A 17,672-nucleotide genomic window follows, 5' to 3' on the forward strand; every position below is an offset into this window, starting at 1 on the left:
AGGTAGCATTTTTTAAAATGCTTTTACAGTCACTGTTATATAGTACTATTAGCAAATACAATTTTCAACTGTCTTGTGTAGAACCACCTTTGCAGTTTTGAGGTAACCGATCCAGATTTGGATTTCAAGTCAAGCTTTACAGTAAGATGAATGACAAACCAATATGCATGGGTAACAATATTAAACAGACATCTCTGGTTAACCAGTTGACCCTCAGGATAAACCTAAACAGTAAATTAATAGATGTTTTAATTGAATCAGTTGCAACCTCTTAAAAGCTTTCCTTACCACAGCAGAGAAACATAATGAGCTTTTCTTACTATAGTGGAGAAACGTAATGAGTACTATATTTAAATAGCAATTTAATACTACAATTTGCCAACTGAAAAAAAAAAAAAAAAAATCACAAGGCATATAAAGGCTATAGAAACACAGACGTATTTACCTTCAAGTGGTACAAGATGATACCAGTACTCAGAAGATCATCATCAATGCCAATTAGATGAGGCAGTTCAGAATCTAACACAACACCTATCCCTTCTTTCCTCAGAGCCAAGGTTTGTTCCTGTAAAGGAAAAAAAAAAAATTAAAAAAATCTATTTAGAGTATGCAACAAATACCACTCTTCCTTCTCTCTCTAAACTACTTCTAACGTAACTTATCTTTGTAATAGCACCAAGAAAAAGCACCTTCCCCCCTACATTTTAAATGTGAATTTTGTATTTCCATCAAGCCTTCCAAGCTTGCTGTTCAGGAAGTCTGTGAAGGTGTTATTTGAAAGAAACTAGACAAACAGCTGAATTATACCAGATAAGGAAGATCAATCAAGAGCATAACAAAGCAATGCTGTCTAAAAGTAAGCTATGTACCACCTTGCATAATGTTAAAGAGAATTAAAACTCAGAATTCAGTACGGCTAAGGAATAGAAAACTAACACTCTTTGGCAAACCTTTAAATAAACTGAACCTTGCACAATAAAAACCTCAGACGTGAAAATTCTGTAAGCCTAAGCAGTTTAAACATCATCCAATGTAAGGGAAGCACTGACAATAGTAAATAAACGTAAGAAATATTTGCGGCACAATTCAGTTCTTCAAAATTCCTTTGGGCCACATCGTACAGCCACCTGTACAGTGAGGTACCATTCACCAGGACTACAAGTGGAGATTTCAACCTCAACCTTGGATAAAATAGTACTGATCAGAAGTAGTACTGATCAGACTTTATGCAATAAATAAGAAATTAATTATAGCTTTGAAGTGAGTTTTAGTATTTATAATGTTTATTTTTCAAGTTGAAATAAAATCCAGTTGGCTTCTAGGCCTGGAAGATAACTGCAACAGAGATTGTGAATGCGTACAGACATCGCCTTTCAAAATGAATGCGTTTTTCTATGTAAAACAGCTAAGCCTTTACAAGCCAAGGAAGACTGACAGCCCAGGAAGGAGAGGCAACAACAGCAAGTATCACTTCTGTGTATTATAAAGCACCCACTTTTCTCCTGGTGCTAGTAAACACAGGGAATACGTTTCCTGACAGCAGCATGACAACTCCTCTTCCAAGTCATCAGTATGCCTTCTCCAGAGCCAACCAAGAAACTACATTGCTAGTAAGAAAAAACAACAGATAGGTTGTTATGTGTATTCCACCAAGTACAGCAACCCACAAATCTGAAGGAAGAAAATAGATGTTACATCTCATTTCCCTGCACAGTGCAAAATGTCATCAATATTGATTCTGTTTAAAAAATCTTAAGTATGGATACACCTGGGCAAGACAAAATGACAACGCAACATACAAAAGTCACTCCAAAACTGGGAAATCCCATTCTGGTCATGGATGAATTAAAAAGTTCTCCAGCATTCAGGGATAAAGAAAGAAGCTGTGATTCATGTTGCCCTGCAGCTCTCTGACATTCAAACTGCACCCAGCTACTCCTTGATATTATATAACTGTCACCTAATAAAACCAAAAGATACAGCTTAAATCATTGTTCAAGCGAAAAAGTAATTCCAGTCAAAAATACCTATCACATGAACTATTCATTGAGTATCATCTACTGTTATACATAATTTATAATGTTCCCATATGACGAGGTTGAAGACTTAAAATGCTGAGGACTGGTGGCCGTTTAAACAACCACTGGCACCGTCAGCCCAATGAAACTGATAAAATATTAAGAGCTGAACAATTTTTCCCCAGCATAACAAATTATTTGCCAACATCCCTGACTGTGGAAAAAATAGACATCCCAGGAGGCAAAGAAACTGCCCCTGGGTGAGAAAAATCTATCACAAATAAAGAAAAAAAAAATGTTTCTTCATTTCCAGTCTCTTAGTGTTTAACACATTTTTACTATATTCAGAAATAAACTATGTATAATTGTGATTTCAACTAAATGTGTTGCTTATTTATTCAGATCTAAAATTAAAGAACACAAATTAATTGAGTTTCTAAACCCTTATTTTGTAAATTGCTACCATTCACACGCAGAATGCATCCTGTTGATGGAAGCATTATAATAAATGCAGCGGGCAGTAGCTGTGATTAACTATAATATTTTTTTCTTTAATACTTGCTGTAAATTAGCTTTTATCTTCAGATACAATTTACTGCAAATCCTGAATCTTAATCAGGTATCTGTTAAACTTTAATGATTAATTTGGCTAAAAATTTAATTCCAGATTCAAAAGCTTCTGCAAGGATGTCTCCAAACACCAAACTGTGCCCTTTTGCCCAAAATCAAAGTCACAGAAACCTCATTCACCAGTAGATCTTTATTACTCTGTTCTCCTACAGTGAGAGAAAGAGAAGAAAAAGGCCAGAAAAAAACAGCCAAATTGCCCTCTTTCATCCTCAACAGCATAGGAAGGATGTTTCTAAAGGAATATGGACCTCTTCTGAGATAAACTGAAGGACTATAAGCTACTATAAGGCAGCAAAATTATTAGGTTTAATCCAATATTTGATTCACTTTCATTTGTGCAACACAATTTTAAGAAACAGTGAATCCATAAGTCAAATGAGAAAGGGACAGTGACCTTTCCTGCTCTATTAAAAACATACTCATTCCGAAAATTTATGAAAACCTCAAGGCACAGTTTAAGAAAGCTGAACGTATCGCATGCATCTTAGCTTGAATTATCCTTGAACAGAAAAGTGAACGCATGTTCCCTCGGTATTTAAGATGCATTCACAAACTGTGGAAAATAAAGCAAGCCAAGTATTATCCACAAAGGAGCACTCCAGTTAATATAAATGGCTACCGTGTGAGGAGAAAAAAAAAAAGAAGAAAAAAAGGTTTTCTTCTTTAGGAGCTGCTAGATCTCACCTAAAAATTAGAAACTCTGAAAATAATTCTGAGTCCACAAAAAAACACTTCTTTGAGTCAAAGTTAATATAAGGGGATGATGCTGTATATTTAAATGATAGTCCCTCTGAATTCAGCTCTGACTCAGCAGTCAGAAATATCCTGATGTTATAAATTCATCAACACTTCTGTGACAGATACAAAAGCTATTGTGAAACCTCAACCCTTCTGTACTGATGTATTAAGTTTGCTCTATTAACTGATATGGTGGCATCTGCAAGCTCACAGCTAAGATATGTTCTGGTAGTTTAAGAACAAAAACTTTGTTTAAAGTACTTCTTTGAGCTGTAGAGTTAATCTTCACCATATATAACTGTCCATGATAAATAAGACCTCTAAGATACCTAGGATTGCTTTAAATGTATTTCTTAAAATGGAACGATGCAAAAATGGAACCACGCAAGTTTAAAAACAGCCAACGGGATATTGAATTAGAGTAAAAAAATAAAATAAGCCCAAAAGATATTTCTAACATTCCTTGACCAATCTACTAGTAGACTGAAACATATGCTGCTTCTGGCCCAGCACATACTAAAAGAGTACATGTAATTCATACGCTGACCTTTCAATGAATAGAAACTCTTCGAGAAGTTTAAATTCTGTTACGCTTTTCAATGCAAAAAAAAACTCAATTCCTTTATTTAAATATTGAACAGTGAGCTGCTGGCACACAATCCTGAGAATATACTGTGCAGATACTTTCAGTAAAACATGACAATTTACTTAGCCAGCATAATGTTCAGATGTCTACATTTAAATAATGCACAAAAGCATGTAATATCAAATTAAAGAAATTATGGGTAAAAATGTGCAATGGCAGAAGTCTTTGCATTAATATTTAACCAGATTATACTAGAGCAGATTCTTATGCTAACAGGTACTTCGGGTGCATTTGCTTTCATTGAAAATACATTATTATACCCTGAGTTCACAAAAATGTCTGAAGATACTCAGTGGCCTGGCACTAACATTAAGCCCTCTAAAAAATATATAGATGTAAACTGCACACAAGGAAAATTCCTAATTCTTAATTTGTTTTCCTCCAATTATGTACTCAGTACACTTTGCATTCCCTTTAAATCACTGGAAACAAATGTTTCATAGCTACAGATGAAAAATATTCCATACTGCTCAGAATTCAAAGGCATCTGAAAAACATTTATTTCCAAATCCAGAAGATACATGGCATTAAAGAGGCCATGCAAACAGAAAGAATAAGAAATATGGATCAAGCAGCCTTAGCTGGTCACTCCATATTCAAGGTGTGTTAAAACCCAGGACTTGAATTCACTGAAGTCAGAAATTTATATATTCTCCATCCCACAACAGTAAAAGATTAGGTGACTTAAAAGTACAGTTTCATTGCAGAGGTTTTGGATAAATCCAGCAAGCTGAGGGTTGTACTTCTGCATTATTAAAAAAAAAAAAAAAAAAAAAAGATATGCCTATACCAGGTGCATGTGTGCGCTAAGAGGACTATGCTGCTTGCATTTCCAGAGTTAGCCCTTTCAGAAAAATATCAAGTAAGGCATAACTGCAGCACAGAACCGTGATGAACGTGTACCAGACCTGAGCAGGGACTTCTCAGACATGCAGTGCTCACTTGCTGTTTCTCATACAAGGGAGCAGAAAAGTTATTCAGCAGGAGTTCACAACAATAAAGCAACCTCTTGTCAAACTGAAGGACACTGCAGGCAATAATTTATCAAATTATCAATAATTTACATAAAGACAAGAAATGAACTACAGAAATGGTGAGAAAAGGAAAGGAGGTACTTGTGGACAAATGCACAGGGTACCCAGCACATATGGTTCCATAACCCCCAGAACCACAGACACTGAAATCATGGGAAGTGTTCTGGGGAAGGACTGCTATCCACTTGCCCTATTTTATATTCGAAAAACCCAGTACGGTTGAATAAACCCAACTTCACCTACAGGAGCATTTAATCTGAGCCAATATAGTTTTTCTTTGACAGCACAAAGGACAAGAATGTTTGAAGTTTGATTTAAAACCAGATTTCCTACTGTCTTAATGTATGTTATCAGAAAATATACCTTAGAAATTTGTGTTATCAATCCAAATCCTCAGCCTCTTTTGACTCCTGCTGATTTTTTAATTTAAAAAATTCTTACAGCAAGGTGGTCTATAGATACTACGCATAAAGATAAACATAAGAAAACAGTTTTTGTACACGTTTACTGCTTTTTTGATATGATGAATTGTCTTGACACCCTAAATTATCCAATAATCAGAACAAAATATTATCTTATTATTGTATGCATCACCTGTGCATTCCACTGAAATCTAGTTTATCTTTAGAGTTACAAAATTTTCCACATAACGTCATTGAGATATGTGATGCTTTTATTATTCCTATACCAACCTCCATATAGTGGTACATTTACACATTTATCTATGTTAATCCAATACTTGTGTGAAGTATGAAAGCTTTCAGTGCAAATGAAAAAAATATTGTTTATCATCATGTTTCCCCCCCTTCTTTTTCTTTTTAAACAGAGGAATATTTTGCCTACTTAGGCAAGACAGACAATCCTCCAGCATGCAATTCCCTTCCTACGTAAGCTCTAAAAATGTTGTTTGCAAGTATATTAAATTCCATATGGCACTGGTAAATAATAACTATCCTTCAGGGAAACGCCTCTCTAACTTTGGTCTTGGACTTCAACTTGCACGCAATTCCGCAAGACTTAACGCAATTGCTAAAGCCTCAAGTGTGATGCAAAACCCGCAAAGTGTTTCTATTGCATGTTCTTTGAGCAAATGCTTGCAAAACAGCAACCTGTTACCATATGAGCCCTGACAACAACCAAAGTCTTGTAAACTCAACTATGCAACAAGATCACTACCCTTGTACAAAACAGCTGTGGACCATGGCCCAGTTCCATCCCTACATTCTTTCTTTTCCTTTCTAAATACAAACTTTCCAACTGCTATTTTTCTACTCAAAGCTTATTCCCATTATTTGGGTGGTACTGTCCTAATGTTTGGAGATGTTTTCAATGGGTTAAAAATAGCAGGATTCAAGAGGAATACACTGCAGACAGACTTTTGTTTCTATTTACAGAAATTATCTGAATAATTCTAGAGATGATTCTTCAGAAATAGAAATGCTACATAAACAGATGTACTACTTCTGAATTTTCAACTGCATTGCATGCTAATTATTATATTTATAAAGAACACATGGCCAACGATTGAAGTTGCACTTGCAATATTAAGAGGCGAGCATACTCAAAATTCAGTAAACTCACCAGTAAGCCCTACAAAACTCAAGGAGGCTTACTTGTTCAGTTCTGTAATTTATAGCAAAATTTCAGGAATTTCACCTCTGTTTAAAACACCAGTAATGCTTCTCCTACATGGGGGGAAAGAACTGAAAGTGATCTCATATGTTACCACATGCAACTCTCAAATACCAAAATAAATCATTTCATAGATTACACTCAGGCTCTCATCCGTTACGTAACCTTAAACTGTTTTCAGATATTTGGTCTGAGCTTACCAACAGTCAGTTCATACTCATGTATTTTGCATCACTATTGACATTCAGGTGAAAAAATTGTTTTCCTTCTCCAAAATTTACTCACTGATACAGCTACCGACAGCAGTCGTACCCACTCTCCTTACTGTGGTTATACCAGGCCAAACTCGAGGCGTCTCCTTCCATATGACCAGGCTCGCCATACCATGGTGTTTAACATGTCCTCTCTCAAAGTCACCTTCCTTGGCCTTGATGACTTATGTGCCATGTTCCCAGTGTATATGCAATTTTGCCAGCACCACATACAACAGAACCCCTATTTTTCACTCACTGCACAAGATACATAACTGTTCCTTCCAGGAGTTATTTGTCTTTCATGTGGGCATACTATCTCATGACAGTAAAGTCTCATGCCATCCTCCTCCTCTTCCATAGCGTATTAAGTTCTTATTAGTCCTGATGTTTTTGCACTGCAAACTACTTTCCATCAATCACTCTTCTATTATTCTAATCCTTAGTCATCCCATCCTCTGTGAGATGCTCTGCTAGACAAATAACATTTCCCAGCTTCAATATCAACAAACTTCACCAGTTAACACACCTAAAGAAATCATTAAACACAATAAAGCCCAAAAATGAGCTCCAACACCACCAAAATAAAAAAAAAAACCACCCAACAAAAATAACCCACCACACTACTACCAACTTCCCACCCCTCCCAGTACCATCACTTGCATCACATTCTCTATATAAACATTTTTATTTCACTTAAATTCTAATTTCCATGCTGCCTAAATAAGGAAATAGTTTCCTATGTGTCCCAGGGTCAAATGCTTTACCAACATCCCCAGACATGAGAACCAGTCCTACAGGTGTTTCTAGCAGGGATCACTGATAGAACCAGATCCAGCATATACTGAGCACGCAGACCAGGACGAGCTAGCTCTAGAAACAATCACAGGCTATAGACAACATTAAAAATGTTAATTAAATAGGAAATAACTATTTAATAAACAACAGATTTACAGGAAAGAAGGAAGTTATGATTGTTCCACTTTTTCAAAGACATGCAGTAGAAATAAATATAAAGGAAAAGCTTTCCTTAAGTCTCCTCCCTAGTCCAGCAAATATAAGCCATTCGGGAGACAATATTAGTCAAATTTTGAGTCCCTCCATAATCTGCTTCAGCATCAACATAGGTCAGAGTAACAGTTCTGAATTTAACATTTGCATTTAGCTTTAAATGTTTACTTCCACTAGGTAGTATTTTAGCAGACTATTTTTCTTTCATTTAATTTTAATAACGGAGTTTATAATTACTTTTCTGGTAACTGACGAAGGTATAATCACTTTTTTCCCCACAAATAACGTGCTAGGTTTTGCTGGGTCAGTGACAGCAAATATGAGTTGTCACTTCCATCAAGTTTTTAATGCAAATTAAGGGACTATTAAAAGGTCAGAAATTGCAAAAAATATATTCCTTTTGATCTCGAGGCAAACATTTGAGGATGCTACAAAAAGACAGAATAAAGTGCCCTTTAAAAACTATCAGTTTGATTTTATGTACTCAAAGCATAAAATAATTGGTGCTTTAAGCTGGCACAAATGGCATTAACAACTGGCTCTATGTCATGCAGTGACTAGGATTGTTGATACTCTTCTTTTGTAAAGCTGTTAAACTCAGTTGGGAAAACTAAACTTTTCTCAGCAGCTACACACATCTTCCCTTAATTCAAATTTCACTGAAATAAACCCTATCTAAAAACAAACTCAAATTCTATCATTAACAGTATACAAGATATGTATATCTATGTATAAATATAAATAAAAGCTGTATACATCTGCATAATATACTGTCAATTGACTTGAATTCTCTAAATTGCAGCATTTACAGTACAATGATTGAAAGCCAGGAGAAGAGACACAGGAAATGCCCATGGCCTTTAATTACACATAATGAAACTACAGTTTTTTTCGCAATTTTAACTATGAAATAAAAACAAACATGTCAGTGTAATTTGCAATAGCCCAACATAGTAATTTAACTGCTTTTAAAAACAACATAAGGGGATGCCAAATGCTTGAACTACAATCATAATAGAAGGACCTCAATTTTAATTAGAAACAATAATGAATTACATGTATAGATGTCAAACAAGATCAAAGCACCCATTAAAAAAAGAAAACAAAGAAAACAAAACAAAGAGTAACTCAAAGAGGATAAACACACATAAAACAAGGGGAAAGAGAAAACGCAAAGAGTATAATTCCCAAAATATAGTCACAAGAAACAGGTACTAGTTGTATCAAAAGGAAGTGTCCTTTAAAAATTAAATAAAAACAACCTATACCAAGAAACCTACAACCTGGCATCAGTCCCTAACACCAAGCCCAAGAGGAATAAAATATAAAACAAATAAAAAAAGAATACCTAAATCATATTTCATAGCCAAGACAGACATTCCAAATATTGACTGAAGGGTAAAATTCCCATCAAATTTTTGACAAATTAAACTACAACTGAACAGGGAAAAAAACAGAAGGGAAGACTCTCTTGCACTGTATGCAGTCTAAACTATAGTATATTATGGCATTCTTGGCAGGTTGCAGTTTTGCCAGATTTGAGTATTTTTAGAATTTAAGGCCCATGTAGCCAATGAGAGTAAATTAGCACAGCTTCACCAACTACTAACAGAAGATAATGCTGCCTTTAAAGATACAAGCCTGCTGTGTGTCTTTAGGAAGAAAATGCAAAGCAATCTACCCAAACCTCAAAAAGCAACCACCAACCTTTGCATTTTGCTGATTGATCTGAACCCTAACTTGGCATCTATCATGTTTTTTGTATTCTCAGAAGAACCTCCAGGGGACTACTGTTTGCCAGCTAATACAAAATAATAAAGAAGAAAGCCATGTTCACCGAAGGAGGTATGACATTTGTTATATTTACCTACTGTAAAAAGTGAGGCATGTTTTTCTTCTTCAGTAGCAAAGCTTTACATTACTTTTATAACCTTACTGAGATTTGAAAACATTAGTGCATAAATGTTATGTATCATGGCAGCCTTGCCTCTCACCTGAATTCTCAGTGACTTCTGACATGTACTACTGCATCGCAAAATTATACATTTAGTTGAGGTAATTCATCCCACTATGTAAATGAACTCAAAAGAACAATGTGCTGACATGGAGTACAATGACTTAAAATGACTGGCAAGTAAATATCACCAACTACAACAGATGGAGGGCAAAACCACTCTTTCAATCCTAAAGCCACTGAGGCAGCATAAACACAAAGTTGAGTATTTTCAGAAGTTAAATAAGACCTCATAATGGGTCATATTAACAATTTCAATAAAAAGCAGGCGAAGTATTTGAAATATTCATTTAAACACATCATTAACGTAAACTGTCAGGAACACATTAAAAATATCTTTTAAAAGCGTCACCAACCATGACTATGTGACATTGAAGTCAGCTTGAATGTAACTTCTGCAATGTCCTTTCTTAATGAAAACCAGTTGACAGGTGGATTAAGACCAAAAAGGTCACTAGTAAACAAAAACTTAAGACCTCTGAACACTACTTGTTGAGTTCAGAACAAGCTTCAATATTGCTTTAGCAAAAGCAATCTATGGTATTAAATATTTAAATAAGTTATTTTAAAAACAGAGAAAAGTTTTAGATTCCTTATCTAAAGCAGCTTATACTTGGACAAAACTACAGAGATTTAAACATAAAACCAAATATAACCAAATTCTCTCCCAGGCATATTTCAATTAAGTGCCTTAATGAGTGTCTTAAATTGAGCTAATCAATTTATGTCTTAAGAGACTGGCAACTTTAAAGGAAAATGGCCCAAAGAAAATTCCTCAGGAAGAAACCCTCTCAGATTTCCCTGGGGTTAAAGGGATACAGGAAGACACAGTTTCCCTGGGTTAAAGGAACCTTTAACCTTAAAATCCTCCTTTGCCTTTCTGCTATGCTCCCTGTATATGACCCTAAGTCTGACACCAGTCAAGGTCCATCAGACCACAGCCTCCTCCCCTCCACATCTCACATCTCTGAACTCTGTGTTGAATTTTGCAGCCATCTCTCCACTGACTGAAACAACAGCTGAAACAAGAGGAAGAAATAACAAGATATCACAATGTGATCATGCAACAAAGCATTGTGTTAAGAGAGGTAAATGGTGGGGTGGATTACTGTAACTCAGCTGGGCAATTAAAACATCTACATTTCTGCTGCTCAAAAGTGACACTTTTTATTTCCCACATTATCAGTTGGATTTCTCAATGGAAAAAGCTTTCTTTGCAAACATTTAGTAATTTGATGTATGTAACCAAAAAGACAAATGGATCTGTGCTTTCCTATAGGGGCCAATTAACTCAAATGAACACCAGAAAACCAAAACTATATGCTCCTCTTCTTTAACACAGATAATTCTTGGCTATGTGATAGTCTGTCCGCCCAAATATAGGATTTGTTGTTTTCCCCTAAACTCAGAGCATCCCTGCAACATGTAATCGGTAAATAAATGAACACTGCAACGCAGTTGCCATATCAATATTCCAAAAGCTGGTTTTCTTGAAGTTCCCATTAAAAAGTTGTCACCACAGAAGCTGCAGAAGCACAAATGACAGGTGGATGCCAGAGGGGAAAAAAAAAAACCAACCAAACACACACTCAGCTAAAGACATGTCATTCCTTCATGTAAACATAATCCATAATTCTGTATCCTGATTTAAAAGAAAAGAAGGTTCTTGGATAGCTTATCTTGTTCCTTAGAGCAAGTAAGCTTCCCATGACGACTAGGGTATGAGATTTTGAATTTTTTCCCTTGACCAGAAATAATTCTTCAAAACAAGTATCCCCACATTCAACGGGAAAAAAAAAATACCACAACAACAGGAAACCAGTCATTGCTTTTCTGAAGATTCAAATATGGCATTTTCTTGAGTCACGTCAGCACCCTTCTTGGCCTACCATCACCTTGTCAAACCCTCGTGCTGACCATGCCGCTATCCAGTTGAAATTAGAAGTCTGCTACAGTAGCCTGAGCCCAGGAATGGAAATGAAGGAGCATGGTAAAAAGCTTCTAAGGGCAAGGAATAAAACTAATTTTGCTCCTTATGGCATCAGACAGCTTCTTCAGGTAATTAAGGTCTGAGCATCTTTGGACTGCTACAAAATATTGTAAGTTGGAACATTGTTCTTCATGTTTTGAAATGTAACCCATCTCCAAGTTTGTTTCCTTACACTGTGTGAACACAGCCACAAAATAAGAACACAAGGGGAAATGAAAAAAAGTTGGAAACAAAAATAAACTTCCAACCTCTGACAATCAAAGATTTGGAGAAGTGCCTATGCAGGAAGATACTTTTTAACAGAAATGTGAGGTACAGAAAATCTAAAAATTTAATGAAACACATTCAAAACAAATCCTTCAGCACCAGTTTGTCCAGATGCTGCAAATCAGAATTACAAAGAAATTAAATGTAAATATTTAACAAAAAGCTCTACAGAAGTTGACATTTCGAAAAGTAAGTCCTTAACTGGTCTGTTGTGGATTAGTTGGTCTTAATTATGTCTTCTGGATTACCTAAGGGTAAAAAACTCCCGACACAGAAACAGTGATATTCATGGATGAACTATTACTTGGGTCAGAAGCTGCCTGAAATCACAAATCTTTTGCTGAAAAAGTTCCTACAAAACTATGAGACTTCTTTCACACAGAAGTTGTGATGGGGAAAAGGAAAAAGATAACTACCCCACAGCATTCTGTCTAACCCCTGCATTTTTAAGGTATTCAAACAGCCAAATCCAAATGAAAACAAACGGGAATTAGGCACCTAAAATACCTTCAAGTGCCAGCTGGTGTTTCAGCACCCAATATAGGGATAACCTGAAATGCTAGCACATTACCCTCCAACTAATAAAACTGAACCTGCACTCTCTTTAACAAGACTCTATTGGACAAGTCAATCACTGCTGACAAGATTTTTTTATTTCCTTCTGGCAAGACTGGAAACAGAAGGATATTAAGTTACATTAGATTGTCAGGGCTCAGTATTCTCTGTATTATCTGTCTCAATAACATCCTCATACTCAGAGGGGAAAATATATGTGTACCAGCGTACTGGGTTTGCATGGCCAGGTTTTGGTAGCGGGGGGCTGCAGGGGTGGCTTCTGCGCGAGGCTGCGAGCAGCTCCCCCCATGTCCAGTGGAGCCAACGCCAGCCAGCCCTGAGGGGGACCTGCCACTGGGCAAGGCTGAGCCCAGCAGCAAGGGTGGTAGCACCTCTCTGAGTATATTAAGAAGAGGAAAAAAAGAAAAAATAATCTGCGCCAGCAGAAGAGTGAGACTATGTGACAACAACTCTGCAGATGCCAAGGCCAGTGCAGAAGGGGGCAGGAGGAGCTCCCGGTGCCAGAGCAGAGGTTCCCCAGCAGCCCATGGTGAAGCCCATGGCAGGACAGGCTGTGCCCCCAGCCCATGGAGCCCACGGGGGAGCAGACTTCCCCGCAGCCTGGGAAGGACCCTGCACCGGAGCAGGTGGATGCCCAAAGGGGGTTGTGACCCACAGGGAGCCCGTGTTGAAGCAGGCCTGCTGGCACGGCCTGTGGCCCCACGGAGAGAGGGGGCCGGGCTGGGGACCCCAGCTGGGGCCAGCTGTGCCTGAGGGGCTGTACCCCACGGGAGGGACCCACACTGGGGCAGTTTATGAACAACTGCAGCCTGTGGAAGGAGTCCCGTTGGAGAAGTTCATGGAGAACTGTCTCCCGTGGGAGGGACCCCGTGCTGGAGCCAGGGAAGAGTATGAGGAGGAAGGAGCAGCAGAGACAACGTGTGATGAACTGGCCTCAACCCCCATTCCCAGTGCCCTGCGCTGCCTGGGGGGAGGACGTACAGAAATCAGGAATTAAGTTAAGCCCAGGAAGAAGTGAGGGGTGGGAGAAGGTGTTCTTTTGATTTGAATGGTAATAAACAGAACTAATTTCCCCAAGTCGAGTCTGTTTTGCCTGTAACCGTAATTGCCTAGTGATCTCTCTGTCCTGATCTCAACTCATGAGCTTTTCACTATTACTTTCTCTCCCCTGTCCAGCTGAGGAAGAGAGTGATAAGAGTGGCTTTGGTGAGCACCTGGCATGCAGCCAGGGTCAGACCACAGCAACCAGAAAAAAATATTCTGCATAATAAAGCAATCTCGCTATGGACCAACTGGAAAAACCTACAACCATGTAGAACAATGATGTGGAAACAACACAGATACGTTCAAAGAACTTTTTATGTTTGCATCGACAGATTAAACTATCCAGACTATGTGCTGAAGGGATGGAACAGACCCACTCCTTACTTTTGAATGCTGCATTGCCTCCCAGAAGACAGGCAGACATTTCCTCAACAGTTTTCCAGACAATTAGCATATACATACTCATCCTGCCAATATTAGGAAATACTGGAGATGTACACCAGGAAACATCAGAAATGCCATCCTTAGGAAAGTTATTGATACAATGGTTTAGAATGTATAAAGATGTCTCTGCGCGTAGTATTACACAAGAACTAAAAAGAAGAACAAGGAACTTCCACTGCAAAGCATGAGAAAACATTTGCTGAATGGATGAGAGGAACAAGAGGCAGGAGAGGACAAAAAAGGTTTCAAAAAATTGTGACATCTCATTTGGGCTTACTACTAGTAATTTATTCCTTAGTTAGATAAAGGGAGAAGTAGAGCTGAGTATTCAGCTTGTTATGTTTTGGATGGGAACTGGTTACATGGACATCCTTCTTGCTCTGCAGGCTGGCTCCCTTACAAAATACATATCACATAAAGATTAGCCAAGACAAAACACTGAGAAGCAGCTGAAAGAAATTCGATTGTGTCTAATTGTGATTGACAAGACAATTCCAGGGTTAAAAAAAAAAAAATCTGTTCCAAGAAAACAACTTTGAAATATTTGAGATTCCCATTAAAGTGACAGCCTACACATTAACTAGAAAAAGCTGTCTTCTTCCATATTATATTCAGGGAAGTTGGTCCTCTTCTTAGCAGGTGTACATTAAACTAGCTTTTTTTGTATTCTATAAAGCTGCATGTGCATTATCAAATTTCTGTCTATGTTTTACTATGTTCAGCTTGACACAGGTATGGGGTTCAGGAATAACAAATTTTGAATCATCTACCTCAGAAGTAAGGGGGAAAGTAAGGGGAAAAGAGGAGGAAATAAATATGGAACAGACCATCAGTGAGGAGATGTATGCTTTATAATCTGTGGATATGCCAGAGGTATGTTTTGTACTATCCTAGGACTTCAATAAAATGCTTTTGAAAATTAAAAATATGCTCTTCCTTGATAAGCAATAAATTATTTATTTGCATAATCATCAATTATGAAAAGGGATATTGATTCCCTCGTGCATGTGTTAGGTAAGGCATAAATTCCTACTATGTCTTCTCCTTCTGGTCAATGGGACAAAGATAAAATACCACCCTGCTGGCTGCTAGAGTCAGTTTCACTACAGTTAAAACAAAAAGTTTAGTACAATTAAAACACTTTAGTCTTCCTACAGGAGGAATCTTCTACTATCCAAAGCCACAAAGAAAACCACAACTGAGAAGAAACTTACTAACCAGATTTTTCCCTGTCTCCTAGAGCATTAGACCACCTTCATCAATCAAGAAAGGCCATTAAAGAGTCTGCAACAACCAGGATTAGAAAACTGTAGTTTTGTTGTGAACAGCTTACTGTGAAAGTGCAGGTGCTCCAGCAGCAGCCCACACAGGCATCAACAGCTCTCCGAAATGAATGACAATTAAAAAGGCAGATACAGAATGCAAACTGCTTAAATAAGCAACTGCTAAGACAGTGAAGCTAAAATGATGGAAAATTAACGATGCTATTTCTTTAAAGAAAAAAGGAATTACAGGACCAGTTCTTAAGTCTCATAAGGTCAGCTTACCTTTTCCATTTTTCATTGTTTCTCTTTCCCCCTCAGAACTGATTGTCATGTGCTCACTGCTAAGACGCAGCTATCTATTAATACACAGAAATCCTATTACTGTAGTGGCACCCCAAAGCACCACTATACTTAACGTACTGCAAGGATTTCTGTCAGAACACTTGGCAGATGGAAATTATTTTTTCAAGAAATTTGGCCTTCATTCCTGGAATTACAAGGACAAACTTAGTAAGTTGAAATGCTTGCTCCTTGACACTTTACATCTTGTACAGACAGAACTACTATCAACATCTGAAAAAAAAAAATAATAATAATCCCCGAATAGAACTGCATGATTCGGCTAATTGTAAGTAGAGGTGCCTGCCTGACTGCTCAAGCTTCCTGGACACTAGCCTGTAAAATCCTATTTTCCAATAGATTATATAACTTTAACCACTGAAGCTGCCATTTTCCATGCTGGAGCATCTGCTGCAGGCTGGCTTCTGCCCCCACTAGCTTGGGTTTAAAGGAAAACTATTCTTCTATTTCAAAAAACGAGGGGCACAGAGCATTTTGCTATGCCTCAAGTGGGCCAGGCTTCACCTCTCCACAGCTTCCAATCTGTGACCACACTATACATTAGTCTCAAAGGAAAAATAAGTCTACCTATTGCAATGCTGACATTCAGGGCAGAGAACAAGACCTTTCTTGCCATCAATGATCCTTCCTAGCAGGAGGTACTAACCTTCCAGCTAAGGGACAGCAAATCTGCCTTTGGTATTCTTCATGCTGGTATCTAAAAGGAGGAAAGGGCCTGGCTGGAAGAGAAAGAAATAGGCTCTCTTAATTCATCCTCTTCTCCCATATGCATTACAATACAGTCTTTAATTACATGATCATATATTTTCTACAGGACCTGTGAATAATTCATTCCATAGACTGTACTCTGGGAATGAATCAAGAGAACGCAGTGAACTAGACTATTATCTACAGGACTCCTACCTCATTTGTTGCTAAAGCTGGATGATGAATGAGTCATGGAATTGTAGAGGAAAAAAAACCCTAGTCTCATAGCTAATAAATTTATTCATTTTAAAAGCTATTCCATTTTTGTGTATGTTTCTTGGGGGATGGGAGAATTAAGAAGAGTTCCACTTATCTACAGTTCTGTTTTGTTTATTATTTACCTAGAAATTCATCTCTACATCTGTAGAGATTAATCTAAAGCAACAGATTACTTTAAATCTATTATCCCTTTCCTCAAAGTCAACATGTAACCCTTGGCTATTGAAAGAAATCGAAGAGGACTATGCATACCAGCAAGCAACAACTACTAAGGAACAAAACAACAGACTTCAGGACTAGCAACACAACAGCAAAGTCTTCTGCAGAGGAAGATGCATAGGCTTGGTTGCCAGCACGTTCTTGTCCCTCACAGCCCAGCTACTAAAGTACAGAGTGAATGAACCTGAAGAGACACATGGCACTCAGAAACTGGACCTGCCCTTTCCTTTGCTCAGGAATACAACCCGATTGCAACAGCAGCAGATTTGTGCTGTCATCTGTGGTTAAGACATCTCTTAGTGGACTTCATTAAAAAATATCATCTCTGTAGCTGGAAAGAACAAAGAACAAGCACATCACTCCAGCAGCACTTCTACCATAGTATGGCTGTATGAATCAAGGCTATGCTCAGTTGACAATTAAGACATTAAGTCAGGTGCACAACAGTACCATATACTCAAAACTACCAGAATCACGCAGTAATAAACCCCTAAATATACTGCTAAAAACATCAGCTGAATAGAACGGGTTTATTATTCCATATCTAATACATATTGCCATTAGAAA

General features: G+C 37.6%; 1 protein-coding gene across 6 annotated transcripts in view; it reads right to left on the reverse strand.

The window, feature by feature from the left end:
• KIF16B (kinesin family member 16B) overlaps window positions 1-17,672 on the reverse strand; it is a 142,559-nt gene that overhangs the window by 76,957 nt on the left and 47,930 nt on the right. For all 6 annotated transcript variants that reach the window (XM_037405676.1, XM_037405678.1, XM_037405677.1 and 3 more), the window contains exon 13: window positions 446-565. In XM_037405676.1, coding sequence (XP_037261573.1) covers window positions 446-565 — 120 coding nt within the window. The remainder of the gene's footprint in view (window positions 1-445; window positions 566-17,672) is intronic.

The sequence above is a fragment of the Falco rusticolus genome, chromosome 12 (assembly GCF_015220075.1).
Source record: "Falco rusticolus isolate bFalRus1 chromosome 12, bFalRus1.pri, whole genome shotgun sequence".
NCBI lineage: Eukaryota > Metazoa > Chordata > Aves > Falconiformes > Falconidae > Falco > Falco rusticolus.